Consider the following 21,152-nt stretch of genomic DNA (forward strand, 5'->3'; position numbering starts at 1 on the left):
GCCTCACCCTAGACCTACAGAATAAGAATCCACACTTGAGCAAGATATGTAGATAACTTTGATGCACATTAAAGATTGAGAAGCACTGGGTTACATCATCTCTTAGATTCCCTTAAAGTTCTCAAAGTCAATGACTGTAGGACTGAAAAAAAAAAAAGGAATTTTTTAAGGATCTTGGGTAGCTCTTCAAGGCTGCTAAGCCAGGTCTTCAACATCTATACGGTAAAGGGGTAGAGGAGTTCACTGGTAATTTTTTGTGCTCCCTTTTCATAATGCTGAATTAATCACAATCAAGGCACTGACTTGATTTGATAAACCCCAGGGGGACAGTGAACTGGAGAGGGAGCAATTAAATCCACTTCAACCAGGGATCCCTGTCCAGTGGTGGCCAACAATTCCTGTACATTTAGTCAATTACACAGTGAATTACTGCAGTGAGAATTTGCCAAATGCACCATCCACTCTCACAACCCAACCCTTGTTGGGAGACTGCTATTAATCTGACACATCCTTATCAAACATCTCTCTGTTCCATCTTAACACCAAAGAACCCTTGGCTCTGAGATCTGTTGCTGATGGTGGACAGTAAATGATTTAACTTTACAAAACGCAGGCTGTAGGTTGAGTTAGGAAATGAAGAAATTATGAATTTAAGGAGATAGGAAAGAGCTATGGTGAGTGCTGTGAATTGTGTAAGACTGATGAATCACAGACCTGAACCTCTGAAACAAGTAATACATTATATGTTAAAAAAGAAGAAGAAGAAGAAGAAGAAGATAGCAGGAAGGGAAAAATGAAGGGGGGGAAATTGGAGGGGGAGATGAACCATGAGAGACTATGGACTCTGAGAAACAAACTGAGGGTTTCAGAGGGGAGGGGGTGGGGGGATGGGCTAGTCCAGTGATGGGTATTAAGGAAGGCATATATTGCATGGAGCACTGGGTGTTATATGCAAACAATGAATCATGGAACACTACATCAAAAACTAATGATGTAATGTATGGTGATTAACATAACATAATAAAATAAAATAAAATAAAATAAAATAAAATAAAATTAAAAAAAAGAATATCAAATCTAAGCTGATGCTTTGCTAAAGAATATCAGCTAGACTCTGTGTCAAATAAATTCAATAAATCCAGGAATGGGCTGGGGTTCCGCATTTCCTAAAGTATTGGTGATTCTGATATTGTAGTCTGAGGATGACCCCCTATAAAATGCTACTATGGGACAGTGGATGGTAAAAATTCAAGTAAAGCACTTGTAAACTCTTGGTAAATGTTAGTTTTTTAGATATATTAGTAGTAGTTCAGAAGTGCTTTGTTCAATGTTACATACTGGGTAGGAGCAGGATGGAACAATTTCCAATGCACCAGAATGGTTTCCTGTTTACTAATATTTGTCAGAGTACTTTGTTGAAAAATGCAAGGGATTGAGGAAGGATGCAGATCAAATTATTATGTATTGTCAAGTCAGGGAGTGAAAGGCAGTGCGGCACAATGGGCAGGTTATGCCACAGAATTGGGGTCTTTGTTATTTAACTGCTTTGTGTCCGTGGACTAGTCAGTCTATTTCTCTGGGTATCGGTTTCTTCATTTATAAAATGAGAAGATCAATTCATATTCTTTTAAGGGTTAAAATACTGTTATTCTGTCATAGCTATGTATATCCTGGCAGGATAGAAGAGCTCCTTGCTCTTTTGTTTCCCCTGAAATGGAATGTGTCTTTTACTCTGTGAAGCTTTTCCAGAAGATGCATTTAAAATTAACACCTCAGTAGCAAGAAACTCAGTAGCATGTATCATGTATACTATGTACTATTCATTCTGATTATGTCACATAATTTAAAAGAATATTATAGGGGCAGTGGACTGTTCCATCAGACTGATGGAGACAGTGCTTCTGAATTTAGAAACAAATCTTGAGAAATGGGAAAAGTCAGAGTTCTGCCCTTGCAATCCTTTTCACAATAAACATCAATTTTGAGGTTGCAATCCTTTTCACGATAGACATCAATTTTGAGGTTAGTGCTTAAGAAATGCTTACTTTCCAAGTACTTCCTCATATTTCCTCCTGCAATCCTTAAAACTATCTTTTGAGGGTAGAACAGTCAGCCCTATTTTACAAATTAGGAAACTGAGGCTCAGAGAGCTTTCTCAGGCTGACATATCTAATAAGTGAGAATTATGGGGCTTAAACACAGGACGGTCTCAAATTCAGAATCGAGTAGGTTTGATGAAGCCGGGTATGTCTGTGCTCTTAACAGCTGTGGTACTCTCCAAGAGCAATAATTTGGTAAACTTGCTGAATGATCAACACATTTGTGATGTTCCTTCTAAATCTTGTCCCTTGTGAGAAAAGTTTAAGGCTGCCCTGCAGCTGGCTACAGTGAAGCGAGCAACGTGTATCTGAAAGACTCAAACAGGAATGCAGCCCATGTTGCTGGCATCAGGGGACCAACATTCCCAGCTGCTGAAGTAAACAACCCTGACATGAGTGAGGAAATGTAAAATGCTTCAGAAAGCAGTATTCACTGTTGAGGACTCTTACCACAGTGCACTCTCAGGGTGGCACCTGGGTTAGCAGGCTTGCGCTCCAGGATTCAGAGATGCTTACCCCGCTAGGGAGTCATAGCAGTATCTGGGACTCAGTGGAAGAAACTGGCTATGGGGTCTTTGAAGCTGGTTCAGCTTCCAGAAATTTTCTACAGCAGAAGTTAGTAGTAGTATTGAGAGGCAAAGAGACAGCTTATTTATTGCTGAGGGAGATTTCAAAATTATGTCAGGTTCCATTTTTGTTATGTCTCTCTTGGTGCTCTTTGCCAAAATTAAACAAGCATCAAGCAATTCTGTAAACCTTTTCTCAGCAGAGGCCATAAAAAACTCCCAATTTCTTTAGGATCACAAGACTTGCTGGAGGTTCTTTAATTGTTTTGTTTTGTTTTTAAATAATTTAATATTAATAGAAAGATGGTTAATAAAAATTTAATGCCAGTCCTTAATTCCCAGAGCTGCCCATGGAACACACAGTTTTCTATTTTTCAACAATTCATAATCTTTCCAGAGTTTTCTGAGTAATAATTGTATTCATTATACTACAACTGTTACTACATTTCCTAAAATCTGAGATTTTATTTTTATTTATTTATTTATTTATTTAAAGATTTTATTTATTTATTTGACAGAGAGAGACACAGCGAGAGAGGGAACACAAGCAGGGGGAGTGGGAGAGGGAGAAGCAGGCTTCCCGCCGAGCAGGGAGCCTGATGCGGGGCTCGATCCCAGGACCCTGGGATCACGACCTGAGCCAAAGGCAGACGCTTAACGACTGAGTCACCCATGCACCTCTAAAATCTGAGATTTTTAAAACTACAAAATACATTAATTTACTGGCAGGTTTTTATTAAGGAGAAAAGGAAAGAAATTATATGTTTACAGTATAGGTAAGTATCATACTAACTTCAGGAGCTCTTCAAAAGTGAAGCTTTGTCTTAAAATTGAAAACTATTGCATGTCTTTGCTTAAAGACTATGGTAATAATCCACAAGTTGTGCTTGACTTCCAGTACCGATTTAAGCGACATGGTATTGGTATATGTTAGCGGTACTGTATTTCGAATTCTAGAATGGAATGGAGCACCTGAAGAGGTAATGTATTACTAGTGCTTTGAAAAACCACAAAGTATTATATATATACTTTTTCTGTTGTTTGCTAAATTTTGTTTACTGGCAACACGGGCCCTCTGACAGAACAAATATGTTTTCAAAATTTAACTCTTTGGTTGTGGTTCTCATTCTACAAAAAAAAAAAACAGATTGAAGGGAAATGAGTCATAGTTGGTAAACATTGGCCTCCTTGTAGGACAGGAGATAACCAGTTTCTCTGATTAAGAAGGGACTCAACACATGATCCCACGGTCCTGGGATGGAGCCCCACACCGGGCTCCCTACTCTGCGGGAAGCCTGCTTCTCCCTTTCCCACTCACCCTGCTTGTGTTCCCTCTCTGGCTGTCTCTCTCTTTGTCAAATAAGTAAAATCTTAAAAAAAAAAAAAAAAAAAAAAGAAGTGACTCAACAGAGAAACTGACCAGGCAATGGACAAGAACATGGCAGTAAGATTCAAGAGGTTTTGGTCCTGAAAATGTGTTTCGTCAGTGAATGCCTAGGTGTCTGTTCCATTTACTCATTTATAAAATGGGTTATATTTACCCTCTATGTATCTGGTTATTTTTGAGATAATTGAAGGACATTGAAAAAGTATAAATACTATACCAGGACACAATATTATCATAATCTAATGGACCTGCCTACTTGGCTACTTACTACCTTCTTTATAGCTTACATTTAATTTACATTCTGATTTATCCAATGTAAGAATTATATCTTATTTAGATGAGTTAATTTTAGAATAGGACTTGGATTCCTAGTACTTTTAGTTGTTCCTAACCCAGGAAATTGTTTTATAATATTTCTCTCTATAGCCATTTTTCCACATTTTTCCAAAAGGAACATTATTAAATAAAATGGTTTTCTTTTTTAAGATTTTATTTATTTATTTGACGGAGAGAGAGACAGCAAGAGAGGAACACAGCAGGGGGAGTGGGAGAGGGAGAAGCAGGCTTCCCGCCGAGCAGGGAGCCCGATGAGGGGCTCGATCCCAGGACCCTGGGATCATGACCCGAGCTGAAGGCAGACGCTTAACGACTGGGCCACCCAGGCACCCAAAATAAAACGGTTTTTAACCACAGAGTATGATATAAACTCTGTGCAACTGTTTATAAATTTTAAATTAATAAGCAATTACTTGTAGTAGAAATAAGTGATAGGAGGTTTAATCAAAAGGAAGCTATGGAACTAACGAATTTCAGGCAAGAAAGCTCAGTAAACATTCTAGAACCACATGATTTTTAAGGTGGTTGAGGTCTTGGAGATCACATCATTATTTTGCAGGACAGGTTGACTTCTCGATATTATAAGTATGGCTTAAGTGTCAGAATTAAAACTTAAATCTCGAGTCATCTGAATTTCAGGTTGCTGCACCAAGTTAGAGGATTAATTTTTTCATGGGGAACTCTATCTGCAGGGATCCATGGGCAGTGTTGCTATGGGTATGTTCAAGTTAAAAAAAAAACAACAACAGTAGAGGTCTCTTTGTCTAACTGTATCACTGGTGACAACATCAACAAGAAGGTCAGACAGCATGGGCTTGACTGCTCCCAAGGCAGACCAGTTACTATTCAGCCCACACCATTCTCTCCCTCTTTCTCTCTTCTTCCCTCCCTCTCCTTACTCCCTGCTTCCGTCCTTCCTTCTTTTTCTTTCTGATAGCAATAATTATGAGAATATAAGCAATAATTACCAAAAATGTGCTATTTATATGTAATTGAGTTATTCTGGCTAGGTGATATATGAAGCATTGGGATAAGTAGGAATTGTATCTGTGTGTGGTTTGTGTCTGTATGGGTGTGGTAGGTATGGTGAGTAAGTGTGTGTGTCTCTGTGTAAGAAAGAGAGATTGTAATAAATGGGTCTAGGCTCATACTGGCAAATTGAGTGGGAGTATGTATATATATCACACTTACACCCTGTTTTAAATTTTAAAAGTAATATACGCTCATTATAACAGTTCAAACACTACAGAAAGATATAGAATGAAAAATGGAAGTCTTTTATCATCCCATCCCACTCTCCAAATGTAACCACTGGGAAAATGGATTTTTAACATGTAAAAATACAATAATGCTAGTGCTATTGGTTTTACCCCTGGAAAAATATAAAGTTGATCATTATCTTGTACTAACTATAATATATTATTTAAGATGGATTAAATGTAAAACACAAAATAATCAAAAAGTATGAAAAGGAAAAAAAAAACTTTCAGAAAAATTCATTAGACCATATGCCTAACTTAGAGTTTCAAGAGGAATTTTTATACATTCCAGAAAATGCAGAAATTACAAAAGTATAAATAATTAGACAATATAAAAATTGAAAACTTGTTATGGAATGAGTGAGAACTTGGGAAAAATATCTGCAATGCACATACTAATAAATGGTTAGTATATTTATTATATTTAGACCTCTTGAAACTGAAAAAAGAGAAATGGATAAGAGTAATCATAGACAAGGGGCTCCTGGGTGGCTCAGTCTGTTAAGCATCTGACTTGGGCTCAGGTCATGATCTCAGGGTCCTAGGATCAAGACTGGTGTTGGGCTCCCCACTCAGTGGGGAGTCTGCTTGTCCCTCTGCCCGCTCCCAATGCTCTCTCTCTCTCAAATAAATAAATAAAATCTTAAAAAAAAAAAAAGAGTAACCATAGGCAACTCACAGGGAAGCTGATTTCACCACATTAACTATATGAAAAGTTATTAAATTGCTTAAGAAATGTGGGAAATACAAGTTAACATAAGATTATACCCATAATAAATTGTGAAGAACAATCAATAATCAATACTGTTGAAGGGAAAATGAGAAAGAGAATCTGCTCATATAAAAGTATAAACAGATGAAACAGATGCGTGAAAAAAAATGACTATAGGGACACCTGGGGGGGCTCAGTCACTTAAGCATCTGCCTTCGCCTCAGGTCATGATCCTGGGGTTCTGGGAGGTCCTGGGATCCAGCCCTGAGCTCAGCTTCCAGCTCAGCAGGGAGTCTGCTTGTCCCTCTGCTCCTCCCCCCCTGCTGATGCTCTCTCTCTCTCTCAAATTAAAAAAAAAAAAAATCTTAAAAAAAATGATTATAAAACATTTTGATTGTTTTTCCCCTCAAAAAGTGGGATTTAAAAGTGGGATTATTAATTGAAAATAACCATATGCTTTAAAAAGCAATTAGTAATTAGAAAAAGACAAAAAATTATGTTCCTTGTGGAAAGAAAAGCTTTACCTGATGAGAATGATAAGAGAAAAAGAAAAATACAGAAATTAAACATTTTTACAAGCTCAAATATATTATTCTTTTCTGGATTCTAGATTTCCTGTCTTATTTTACCTAATCCATGTTTATTAAAATATTTATACATGATTTTCTGCTTTTTATGTATCTTTTCCTCTTTAAAAAATACCTAGCTCTTTTCCTCTTTAAAAAATACCTAGCTCTTTAATTTATCGAGAATTTAATCTGGAGGAAGGGGTGGGTTAGATGTATGGTATTACATTTAAATATCCCCAAATGGTCAGACCATCCAATTTCTCACCACTGTTTATTAAATAGCTCACATCTCCCAGTGATATTAAATGATACTTTTATTAATAATTTAATTTTCTAATGTTTCTAAGACAATTTCTGTGCTCTTCATTTAGATGGCACTGATTCAGTTCTATACTGCATTAATCACTCTGGTTTTATAATTCATTTAAACTTCTTGTAGAGCTATTCTTTTCTTATTTTTTTTCACTTTCCTGATTCTTCACATGTATTTTTTTCTTCCAAAAAAACTTTAGAATTACTCTATCAAAGTTCTAAAACAAACCACTAAAGATCAAAGCTTCAAAGGAAGCCATTGGTCATCCAATGGGATTTCACTAAACTCATAGAATAATTTAGAAAAAAACTGATTCTCTTAAAATGTTAACTTTTTTAAAAAAGTAAGTTTTTAAAGAAATTTTTCTTTCATCAAAAACATTACTAGTAATAAAAGGGCTCTTTCCTTTCCTTCCAATATTTTTATTATTGTTTATATACACTTTATATAGAAAAGCTGTGAAAACTTCCCTTTCTCCTTTCTCATAAGGTTTCTAAAAGTTTCTCCCTGAATTTTTTTCTTTCTTTTTTTTTTTTTTTTTGCTAAGAGTGAAATCCTTTTTCCTCCTTTTCTAACATTCCTTATTTTTTCTCATGTAGTTTCACTGGCTAATAATTTTTATAAAATTAAATAATAGTGTGATGGTAAGCATCCATTTCTTGTCCCTGCCTTTACTTTTCCACCCTAAGACAAAATGTAAGAGAGAGCTTTTGATTAGATGAAGAGAAGTAAAGAAACAGCAAGAAAAATACCCATCATTTCCCAATTTCCTAAGGGATTTTAAATTTACAACCAAAAATGAATACTGAATACCTTTGAATGTCTCTTGGCAATCTACTGGAAGGATGAAAAAATTTTCACCTTTTCAATGTATTAATATGGTAAATTATATTATAATTTTATTTTGAAATGACAGTATGTGCTTATGTTGCAGTTTGCTTTTAATATTTTTTGGGTTAAACTTGATATTTAGAGATTTTTTTTTCTCCACTGAAATATTCATTGATAAAGTGGATTCATAGCTTTTTTTCATATACTTTTGTTTTTCTCAGATATGGTTTTGGCACTGGAAGTATTTGCTTATAATATTTGACAAGATTTATTGCTGAGGCCTTCTGGCTGGAGTGGGGTTACATTGTTTTGTCAGTTTTCTTAGTTTTATCTTTGGTAATTGCTGTTTTTGTTTTCTCTTTCTGCTAGGTTAGTTTGCTAATTTATATTTTCTAAGAATATCATATATTTTATCCACATTTTCTAAGATCTTTGCATAATTTTCTTTTAATTTCACCTTTAAAAAAACAATTATGCCTTTAAAAAATTTCTACTTTGGCTCCTTCTTTGCTTCTTTAATAAGCTTTTCCTTGATCAATTATTTCCCTATTTTACCTATTTTTTTAAAAGAACTGATATATTTATTTTTTAAAATTTTATTTATTTATTTGTCAGAGAGAGAGAGCACAAGCAGGGGGAGTAGCAGACAGAGAGAGAAGCAGGCTCCCCGCTGAGCAAGGAGCCTGACATGGGACTTGATCCCAGGACCCTGGGATCATGACCTGAGCTGAAGGCGGATGCTCAACCCACTGAGTCACCCAGGTGTCCCTAAAAGAACTGATTTATTTGTACATTATTTTATTTTGATTTTCTATTTTGTTAACTTATAATTGATCTTGATGAATTACCTTCTGCTTCTTTAGATATATTGTTGATCTTTTTTTTAACTTTTTGAATTGTGCATTTAATTCACTTTTTAAAATTACTTGCTAGAAATGTGTTTGAAACTATAATTCTCCCACTATTACTTTAACCATATCCCTTGGAATTAATTATATAGTATTTTAAATTGCCGTTATTTTCTAGATGTTCTTCAAATTAATTTTTATTCTATCTTTGACACATGAGTTGTATAAAAATGAGGTTATACAACTAATAAACTTTATTAAATACATGACTCAGGTAATGTTTCTATCATTTTCTCTTTTTATTTCCTATCATTTTATTTGGATGCTGTTTCAATTTTAATTTTATGAATTACATATAAATTATTAATCAATGATAACACCTTTATTTTGGATTGCAATTTTTATAAAATATCTCTCAGTCGATATTTTTTTACCTCCAATTCATCCTTATAACCTAATAATAGTCATAATATTAATACTATTAAAAAGTAATACTATCCAATCCTCAGTTATCCTCAGACTTGCATTCGCCCCATTTGGTTCTGCCTATGACTTTACAAAGAATATTTCTCAATACCTTTACTTTAAAGGTGTCTCTAATAAATAGCATTTTGTTGGGTTTAGTTGCTTGATTTAATCTAAGAATATTAATCTTCTGATAAAGTTGATTAGGTGCTCTAGTTATAGCAGTTAAGACAAGTTTGGTTTTAATTCTATCACCTTAATTTATGCTCTAAATTTGCTTTTAAGTTGTCCTTATCTTTTCTTCTGACATCTAGCTTTAGATGCCTTATCTGCAACTTTCTTTATCTCCTTCTTATTATCTAAGGTTTGTATACGATGAATTGTCAGTTCATCATACTGATCCTGATCCTTAAACTTTCATGTTTCAGTGGATACGACAGATCTGGGAGATAAAATGCAGATTCCTCAGCTGTCCCACTAAAAATTGTGATTTACGAGATCTCAAGTGGAATCTACTTTTTAAGCAAGCACCCCAGATGATCCTAATGTAGGCAGTCTATGGTACATCCTTCAAGAAACACAGTCATAATAATCTGTTAATTTCAAACATATCCTTAATCTTCAACTTCTTGATTCATAAACTCTAAAGATAAAGAGTAAATGTTGAGTCTTTGCTGTGAACTAGGGAACAATACTTTCTCCCTCTTCAAAAATACATATCCTGATTTATTCTTTTTATATAGTATTTAGTTTTTTAAAATAATTGAATTATCTTTTATTCTGTAACTTTAATTTCTGGAGCTGTTTAGCTTTAGATTGACATGCTGTCTTTAGTTCTGAATGCTTAGCACACGGTTTTCCTAGTCTAAATTTCCTTACTTTGACTATCTTTAAATGGGGTGAGACTTTTTTATGAAACTTTTTTATTTTTTTAATTAATTAATTAATTAATTAATTAATATGAAGCTTTTTAAATAAGGTGTCATGGATGCTCTATTCACTAAATGTTGGATACTGAGGATAGTTTATTTTCTTTTGCCTTTATCTATCAATAATAATATTCTTAGGTTACATTTTCTCCCTTCAGAGCCCTGTGACGTTTTTCCATTATTTTACAAAATTTAATATTGTTATGGAGTAGTTTGAGTCCTAACTTTTTTTTTCCTTCCTTGTAGATCATTCACTATTTCTGACTGGAAGTTTAGTAATGTCAGGAGAATATAATAAGGTGGAAATGAGATTGTATAATTTTTACCTTGGAACCCAGTACATCCTTTTGGCTTACTGATTAATTTCATTGCAGGTATGTATAAATATATAATGTCTAGCATATTTGTTAAGAGTGTAGCTTGTAGTCATATTTTCTGTTCAACCATTTCTTAGCTGTCTAACCTTAAGCAAGTTAATTACACACTCTGGGTCTCAGTTCTTCATCTGTAAAATTATAATTACTACAACAAAGGATAATAATAAGAACTATGTCACGTTGTAATATATGTAAAGTGTCTAAAAACAGAAAAGGCATTCAATAAGTATTCATTATTATAATTATTGACATCAGATTTTTTCTATTCCATTTTATTCCATTCTATACTAACAACATGATTCTGCATATTTAATCTCCTGTACCTGTTTTACATATTTATTATGTCTTTTTCTAAGTGGTTTTTCTCTCTGCATCTCTCTTCTCTCCATTTGGCATGATGTTCTACAATCTGAACTCTTGTGTTACTGCATTGATTCTTTGTCACGCTTACTCTCTTTCTTACTATTTTAGATTCAGTTACTAGTTTCTACAGAGATTGCTTTGTCTTCATTTTTGCCTTCTTAATCACCTCCTAGCACCTTGTTTATCATCCCATCCTTGATCTTTTGTTTCATACTCTCTTCCAATTTTTGGTGAGAAAAAGCTTTTTTTAGGGAAATTTTAATTTTTCCTGAAGTATTTTTTTTCCAGTAAGAGTTATCTGTCTTTAGCATCCTGACTTCCTTTCTTTCTCTACCTAAGAGGATAGAGTCATTTATAGTTTTCTTACAGAGCTGCCATGCTGTTTCCTTGCTTAGATGTGTCTAATGGCTCCCCCATTTGTTCAAATATAGCTTGGGTGGGTTTGCCTGGATTCTGCCTGCATGAATACTGACCCTGCTTATGCATCTCTGTCTCTCTGTAGAGTTTCAGTTTGAGTTGAGTGTTGATTGTTTTTGTTTTGTTCTTTCTATTGCTGTTTTATTCTCTATGGCTTTTGAATAGAGAGGACATAGGTTCTGAATTCTTCTACCTTTACTTCCTAACACTTTTTCGATTGGACACCGGCATCAGTTTTCTGTCTCTCTGTCATTTTAAGGGCTGGGTGACATTGTGTGTGTGTGTGTGTGTGTGTGTGTGTGTGTGTGTGTACTGCCCGTTCTCATAAGGCGCTGGTAGGTATGTAAACTATAGCAGAACTTTACTAGGGAACAACTTGGCAATAATGTATCACCATTTTAAAGGCAGGTACTTTTTTTTACCCAGCAATTCCATTTTAAGCAGTATATCAGGAATCAATGGTGTACAAACATGTAGCAATGGAATGCTTAGTGTTGTTTATAATGGAAAACCACTTGGAAACAATGTAAATATCTAACGATAGGTTCTCGTTACATAAATTATGGTACATATATCAATAAAGTATCTTGTAGCTATTAGAAATGACGTATATTTATACTTGAAGTACAAAAAGGGAAGTGGAAAATAGCAGTATACACAATAGCAGGGCATAATTCTTTAAATAAGAGTATGTCATGTGAATAAAAGGCAATTTTAACAATGATTATGCCTGGGTGTGGAGCTACAGACAGTTTTCATGGTCTTTTATACATTAAAAAATCATGAATTAGTTTTATAATTAGAAATATAGTAACAAAACTAAGAAAAAAAGAAAAAAAATGAGAAAGATATACATTCTCTACTACCATCTCCAGAATAATAGCAACTATTTATTGAGTGCTCTTTGTCTGGTACTATATAAGGCCCTTAACATGATTATCTCATTTAATCCCCTCAGCAGCTCCATGAGGCAGAAATTAGTGTTTTAGTTTTCAGTTGAGTAACCTGAAGGGTGGAAATGTTAAACATCTAATGTCACATAGCTCATAAAAGACCATGTCTGAATGTAAACCCAGTTCAGTCTGATTCTAAAAGGCACCATTTTCCCAGTGGACCCTATTGCCTTGGAGGACTGTCACATACATCTTGATGTTTTTATAGGTTACATATTTAATAGATCATTATTCAAACTATTGAATACCAGTCCTTATTTCATACACTAAATTTGAACTTAAAAGAGAACTTGAAGGACAGAATAAAGACATACCCAACAAAAAAAAAGCATTAAAGCAGAAGACATTAAGATTCATATTTCAATGTAAATGATTGAACATTCTCTTTAAGATAATGTTTAAGGAAATAGGGAAAGAGTTCTTAACAAATTAGGATCTAAATCATGGCATTAGAGTATCATTAACTCTTTCAAACCATCAGTTGAAAAATTGAATGCACCAAAGAGGCAACTTGTCTTTGAAATAACCTCACAATCTGGGGATTTTCCTGAATTTTCATGTAACTTTACCCAGTCACTAGAACAATCATGCAGTATACTTTGGTTTTGGTTTTGAAAAATACAATATTCTTCGATTGTTTTCATCATAAACCCAAATTCCAACTGTCAAACATGTTTTCTTCTAAATGATTAGCATTCTATCCAGAATACTGCCCAACCAAATCAGTCTACTTCAATTTTAACAAGAGTAGCTAGAGTTAAAAACAAGAACAGCATCAACAACACAAATAAGATAGCCTAGGAGAACAGACACAGTAGGGGCTGGATGTTTAGGGAACTAGGACTAAATTAGTGATGGCAAAATGTCAAATATCTCTTCTCCTGGAATCTACCTAATACCATTTATCAGACTCTTGTTACTATGCATACCACAACAAGTAATAAAGTTGAAAGGCAGGTTAAAACACCATAACAGAGTAGTAATTTAATAGATAAACCATACCTTTCTCCCACCCAAAGGCAATAAAAATTTGGAATTGAGGAATCTTGGGTCAGAACAGTAAAATTAGAGAAAAACATGATACTCAGAGGGTACAATAACAGCTTGTTAAGCATCAAGTCCTCATAGGAAAGATTTACAAGCATTCACTATCATTCACTGTCTCACCAAGAAATAGAAATTTTTAAAAAATGTAGTTGGATAAGTAGTGGATGATAAGGTAGAATGGGGACAATTCTCCTCCTCCTGGAGCGGAGGGCAATATGAATGACAATTTGCCAATTAAGAATTGCAAACACATGAGGATTCAGAAACTAAACTGTAAGTATTAGCAAAAAAAAAAAAAAAAAAAAGGTTTTCTTTGGAATTAATTTAAGTCAAGAGCTATAACAAAGAACAATCTCAATTATTGCCTTTTACCTATCATTATAATAATGCCGAGTCCACCAAGGTAATAGTTATTTGTAAAATATATAACAATAAAGCAACAAGGACTTGATGCAAACATAACATTCCTAGACATAAATTAATAATCTACGACAGAAAATATAAGTCCTTAAATTTTGAGCCAACCAATAGAAGGATGTATAATTCTCTACCTATTCCACTAACCAAAAGAAACACAAGAAAACTAAGAAATGCCACAGTATATAATGACATTCTATTCTCTCAATACAAATGAAAAGGAATCTCAAAATATGATGCACTTGGTTTCTTTCTCTAGCACAAGAATAATGACTGAATAGAACACTGAAGCTTAGGCTCATCATAGCTATATTAAAAAAAAAAACAACAGGAAAATTCCATTTAGGTCTCATGAAAACATTTAAGTTATTTCCAAGTCTCTGTGGATATAAGTCCATAGGTTATCTGCAAAGACCCCATACATTATTTTACAGGGAACAGCTAAGCAAATTGGCTCCAACAAAAATACAAATAAATGGATTAAAAACTGGCTATCTAACCGTATACAGAGAGAAATCGTAATTGGTAGTCCGTCTAGTTGGGGAGAGGTTTCCAGTTGGGTCCCACAAGGATCGATATTGGGTCCCATTTTGTTTAATATCTTTATAAAAAATCTGGAAGACAAAGTAGAGAATGTGCTAATTAAGTCGACTGATGCCAGTAGAATAGGATTTGTGGTTAAAGTAAATTGATATAGATAAATGCTACTGGTCTTTAGAAAGACTGATGCTAACAGAGAGTGGATTTTGAATTAGCTGTATTTTCTTAATGTATCATTTAAAAAAATCTAATTCCAAGCACTAGAAATAAATAGATTTAAAAAGTTTTAGTAGCTTTGCATTACCAAAAATTAGGCACAATGGATAAAGGCAACACAGAGACTCGCAACACCTGTGAACACAGAATAAAGAATGCTCCCCAAATGGAGATCTTTTTGGCACAGCTCTATTTGGAAAACTGGTGGTTATGGGTCCCTCATTGCAATTAAGATATTGGAGGCTTTTCAGATATGTAGGAGTCAACGTGGTGAAATGGCAGGAGTAACTAAATTCTCAAATATACATATACTTAGTTATTGGCAACAAAATAAACAATGAGCAACATAAAGCTTAAAAGAAAGGAGAGTTGAAAACTTGAAGGCATAAGCAAGAAAAGGAAGTGAAATTAATCAAGAGCAAATTCTATAAGGAAACATACACACACACACACACACACAAATAGAAGAATGCAAGGGATAATAGGAAGGACTCTCCTAACACTAGGATAGAGATTTTATATATATATATATATATATAAATTATATATATTTTATATATATAATTATATATAAAATAATTATATATATATATTGTTTTGTTTTGTTTTTTAATTAACAACTCTAGAAGATACTTGGAAAAATATTCAGTAGACCTCTTTTCGGTTTGAGGTTTATTTAAAATTCTTAGTATTTTACGACTTAATTTGTCACATGAAGACAATGAAAGTGATACAGTTTGTTGGCCATGGACTCTAGTGTGTAAACAGATGTGATTTTTTTTTTTTTTCAGGTGAAGTCAACTGAATTGAATATATGGAGTAATGTGGAATCGTTTTAAATTTTATATTGTTTTTGTACTTGCTAGCATAGCAGAATGTATACCAGATATAGACTGGAAAATCCAGATCAAGTCTCAGAAATTTTATTAATTTTGTTATGCAACCTTGGGTATTTTACTCTCCTTAAGAGCCTTATTTTTTGCATCAATTAAATGGCAAGATAAGAATTGTTTTAAGAGCTGCATATACTCTTGTTAAATTAAAAATTTACAGGAAACCAATACAGAGATTAGAAAAATGTGGAAGTATGCCCTCGAAGAAACAGTTGGCTCCCACTTGGCTAGGCTTCCCATATTCATCCCTCCCTGACCTCAGGACAGAGCCCGGTTTAAAAATCACTTTAGATGATCTGACATGCTGCCTGCGTCTCTAGGAAACCATCAAGAGAAGCTGAAAAGGTCAATCCCTCTCCTAGTGACTGATTTTTCCAGAGCATCCAACAATCCTTAGCTGATTATATGTGCCCCAGCTTTAGAAAAAAAAAAAAAAGAAAAAAATTAGAATTACAGTTGAAAAGAAGGGACATTCTTGATAAGAAATAGAGTGGCATTATTCATGATGCCAACACAAAAGAAAGTGATGTGCAATCAGAGCCCTATGTAGATCTCTAATCCTTCATGCTGGGTTAAAAAAGAAACCATGGGAGTATGGAATGTGAGATGGTCACCTTTTGTTTTAATCAAATCAAGATGGCTCTAAGTTTTCTGGCCTAAGAAATGATAAAGTTTGTAGCTGGTTTGCTATAGATTTTATAGCTAATACCTGTTGAAAGATTATTTCCTTGCACTGACTTTAAAACTTCTAACATGAAACATTCCTCTGCAGATAGTACTCTCTTTTAGGAATGGGATTTCACCCTATATGCTATATATTTACACTGTAAAATACACAAACATTGGCAATATGTCTGGAGACTATAAATTTTACTTTAAAAAGTAATAATCCCTATCATTTATAATATTTTAATATTTTATTAGTATTTACCTTTTAGAGTATTTACCATATATTGAGGACTATGTTATCCTCTCTACACATCATCACAAATAATCTTCATAATAACTTATGAGAGAGGCATTAACCCCATTTTTACAGATGAAGAAACTGAAGGGTCAGAGAGGCTTGCTTGCTTGCTTGCTTATTTGTTTATTAGGTATTGTCACACAACTGTAAGTGGATGGTAAATGCTGGATCTGACTGACTACAAAATACTTGTTTAGAACTGTTGTGCTAATTATAGCTCCTGATGTCTTGATATTATACATCTTGATTGAAGAAAGTGGAGAAACCACTTGTATTTAAGAGATTTAAGAACAGGACAAGCATCTTATATTTTTCTGGGCCTCAGTTTCCTATGTTTGAAACTAGAGGATTGGATTACAGTAGGGTTTTTTAACCTCAGCATTATCGACATTTGGGGCTGGATAGTTATTTGTTATGAGGAGGCTGTTCAAAGCACAGAAGGATGTTTGGCAGCATCCTGGGCCTCTATTCACTAGATACTGGTAACAATTCCCTCCTCCCAGTTTTGACAATCCAAAATGTCTACAGACATTATCAAAAATCCTCTGGGGGAAAAAATCACCTGTTTTTGAGAACCACTGTTCTAGAAGAACTCTGATATCTTTTTTGTTCTCTCATATTCTATGCTCTGAATTGTAGGTCCAACTTCAGCCAAGAGGATGGGCTTTTCACCACTGTGGGGTATTCGCCCAGTGAACCATTCTCTATCTCATCTCAGTACATTGAATTTAAACTCTGAAGCTCTCCAGATTCAGTTTGCTATAAAACTGCCACTCTCTGGCTCTTAAATTTATCATTTAAATGCAAATTGCCATAAAAATAGGGTAGATGAAAGTTAAAAGAGATCAGATGTGATCTTATTAAGTCAGCATTTCATTAGGCAATTGATTTAGAATCATTTCAAACTGCAGTCTTTTGAGATAGTTTTATTTATTTATTTATTTATTTGTTTGTTTATTTATTAACTAACACTACAATATCAGAAAAATCATAGAATGGATTTAAAAAGCATTCTTTCGTTTGACAGCTTGAGAGAGCCATAATGCTAGGTTGGAATCTACTGACAGATTCTAATAAGTGAAAACTCAGGTACTGTAAAGAAATTGACAATTTTCTAGACCCGTGGTTCATTAGCTTTTAAAGGTCATACTTAAAATTTGCATCATTACAAATATCATCTCCCAGGGAAGGAGTGCCTTTTCTTAGAGAATAGCCCCCCCCCCCCAAATGAGACCTATGGATATGTGAAAACATTAGTGAGTTAGAAGCTCTCATTGTGTTTGCTCAAAATAAAATTCAACTGTAGAGATTATTTATGGTGTGCTATCCTTGGAAATCACTTGAAGATAGAAATATTAAAATGTCAATTAAATAATGATTGATATGGTTAATAATTCCAGATGGTTTAAAAGTATTACTGTTTTCCTAGTTTCATCACAGTGAACTATTTATTAAATTTAACACTATGCACTACTTTATAAACATTATTTATGGCAAATATTAAAATAAGACCTTATTTTTTGTCTATTTTGAAGGATTTAAATTTGGACTATGGGAAAATACATTTATAAATATTCTGTTTAGTGCAGAAAGTTTGATAGAGGAAGCCACGTGAAGTCACATTTGGGTAGTATAAAGGGATGGATGCATTGGGAGTGCTGTCAAAAACCTCAAAATGGAGATTCTAAATCTTGACTGCAAATTAGAATGACATTTGAAGAGTTTTTAAAAATTATGATGTCCAGGCATTAAGAATTTCTGGGAAAGGAATCAGGCTTCAGTATTTGTTAATGCTCTCCCAGTCAGTCAATTGGGCACCCAAGGTTGAGAACCATTGCCTTAAAGACTAAACAGGGTTTAGAACTGCATGGAAACTGTTCTTTGACTATGCGTAACTTAAGCAAGATGGCAGTCTCTTATAGTCACGTGCTCCAGTGATCTTAAGTGGTACATGTGCAAGGCATTAAGTGATTATCTGTCACTGAAGGAAAAAATTATTCTTTTCCCCCCTCCACTTATCTTTCTATCCTCCTGATGACTTCAAAGGGAAAGACTTCATTTGTTGCTGGTGGCTCTTTAATACATCTCTGTACTTGTTTATCTCCCTTTTAAATCAGAGAATGGGCTCAGGCCCAGAGCCTTCATCTAGTATAGCCTAGAATTTAATAACATAGTTTCATATTTCTCACTTAAGATTATCTTCCAGCAAGTAATACAGATTTAAGTGATATAAAATTTCCTTTGTTAGTTATTTAAAGTAACTGTAAATAAATATAAAGTCAACAACAGTACACATTATATTCATATATGGAAAAAGTCACAAGGGTAGTTCTCAGATGAATATGGTTTGGGAAACCCTATTGTTAAGGTAAGGGGTATCCAAATGTTGTATCATAAGTTTTGGCCCTAATCGTCCCTCCATCACTAATTAACTTTATGATTTTGGAAAAACTACCCATTCTCTTCCCTGGGCCTTGGTTTCCTCATTTGTTAAACAAGGCCATTAACCTATATTGCTGGCATTCTTCTATGAGTTTAAGAAGCAAGGAGGGCTAGCCCTCTGAATTTACCTTGTTGACATCCAGGCGCATCTTCTCATTGTTGGCACTAGCAGCTTTCTCAGCTGCCTTCTTTTGGCGTTGGGGTCCCCTCCCAAAAAAGATGTAGTTGACCAAAGCATATTCCAGAAGGGCCATGAAAACAAAGACAAAGCACCCCATCAGGTACATGTCAATGGCCTTCACATAGGGAATTTTAGGGAGAGTCTCCCGCAGGTGGGTATTGATCGTGGTCATTGTAAGAACGGTTGTAATTCCTGAAAAAAAAAATGACAGATTTAGAATCATAATGTCCCTGTTTCCTTGCTGCTTTCATTATAGTTGGAAAGATTAATTGTACTCGTTCACTCATTCATATACACCACAAAATACTTACTGGGTACTGATTACATACCTGTGCTGTGATAGGCCCTGAAGACACATTTAAATAATGAATTTACAGTAAAATTAATCACTTGGAAACTTTTCCTTTATTTACATTTTTATATTTATAGTTATATATCTAGTGAGGGGCTAGAGATGTGAATTAAATGCTATGGCAGACATCTGTATAGGGTGAACGTTGAGGATATGGAGAAGACCCTAGTTGAGCCTCGTGATGCAGCAGGAGAGAAGTCAGGAAATAAAATCTGGAGCTGAGTCCTGAAGGATGAGTGGGAGATACCCAAGCAACCAAGGACTGGAGCTCAAGGTGTGGTAGAGAGAGCTTTTATAAAGGTGTGCTTTATGTGTGACAGGGCTCTTCAAAAGCATCTCAAGAAAGTGAATGGGGTATATTATAGAATATGACAGGAAGCACGGAGAGCAGAGTGAAGATTAAGTAAGGCTTCATAATGGAAAGCCATATATACAGAGCCTAATGGGGAGTCTGAACTTAAAACTGAAGGTGAGGTGGGGCCTTTGACCAGCTTTAAGCAGGGAAGCAAGGGACAAATTGTGTTTAGGACAATCAATCTGGTACTAGTGTGGAGGATAGAAGGAAAGCATACAAGACGGGAATAAAGAATACCAGCTAATAGTTTTTCAGAATCGTCTATGTGATACAGAGAAAATAAATTAAAATAATCACAATAGTACTGAAATCAGTGAATGTATTATACAGATGATATAGACAAATGACTATAAAAACATCGAAGCTGGAAATGATGGGTAACAAAGAGGCAGGTGTCTAGACCTCATGTTTCTGGATTGGGCAACTAGGCATGTAATGCACAGATAAATAATATAGAAGCATTATAAGATTATGGGAAATGGCATGCTGGGTCAAGTTATAATTGTTCATCCCCCTGAGTGGTCATCTCCAACAGTGAACAGTAGTTTCCCTCTACAATTGGAAGGATAGATAGAGATATGCTGGGTAAAAGCACTGGAAGTCCAGAGTCCTGAGTATGGCAAGGTCCAGTTTTGTAGCAAAATAGTGATGTAAAAATAGAGCCCAGAGATCAAGATCACACAGATGGGAAATGATATAATCAACATTTGAATGGGGGTCTCTCTGACTCAGAAAGCTGAGTTAAGTTTCATTTCTATGATTTTTTGGAAGTGTAAGTTTTCTGATTTAATTTTATTTCTCTAAAAAGATAATAATTTTTGTCTTGTTTTTCTACATGCTCATAAAACAGCTATAGAAAAAATAAAGTTGCATATCTGATTCTGAGCAGGGCCAGAAAAACTCTGTTCTTACTTTAGGTGTCTTAGAGTTTTTGTATCTTTTCTATAATATCAGTCATTCTGAAACATTTCCCAGTTTCATTTATCTTTTCATTATTTCAACTGCAGATTATCCTGTTCAACGTGTATATTATAAGACTGACAGTGCTGATTTTGCTTTTTACCTCAATCTCATTTTAAGATATTTCTGACCAAGTAATAAATTACTCACATCAAAAGACATTTTACAAATTTCTTTTAAAAAGTAAATAATTTATTTATTATTCCTGTAACAGACATTAAATTGACAGTAGATTTTCACTTTGGAATAAGAGGATATTTATAAATTCCATTCATTACTTTATTCAGCAAATATTTACTGAACACCATTCATTGTGTGAGATATCACAGGTATAATGGAAGCAAAATTAGATAAGGAC

General features: G+C 34.3%; 1 protein-coding gene across 2 annotated transcripts in view; it reads right to left on the reverse strand.

Moving 5' to 3' along the window:
- GABRB2 (gamma-aminobutyric acid type A receptor subunit beta2) overlaps positions 1–21,152 on the reverse strand; it is a 234,961-nt gene that overhangs the window by 18,033 nt on the left and 195,776 nt on the right. Inside the window, exons 8-9 of one of the 2 annotated variants that reach the window (XM_035013741.1) lie at positions 19,075–19,319; positions 14,389–14,502 (exon numbers count right to left, since the gene is read on the reverse strand). In XM_035013741.1, the coding sequence (XP_034869632.1) occupies positions 14,389–14,502; positions 19,075–19,319 (359 nt within the window). The remainder of the gene's footprint in view (positions 1–14,388; positions 14,503–19,074; positions 19,320–21,152) is intronic. The other variant, XM_035013747.1, reaches the window with a different exon arrangement.

Source organism: Mirounga leonina, unplaced genomic scaffold (genome assembly GCF_011800145.1).
Source record: "Mirounga leonina isolate KUSES-001 unplaced genomic scaffold, KU_Mleo_1.0 Mir_104, whole genome shotgun sequence".
In the NCBI taxonomy this organism is placed as follows: Eukaryota; Metazoa; Chordata; class Mammalia; order Carnivora; family Phocidae; genus Mirounga; species Mirounga leonina.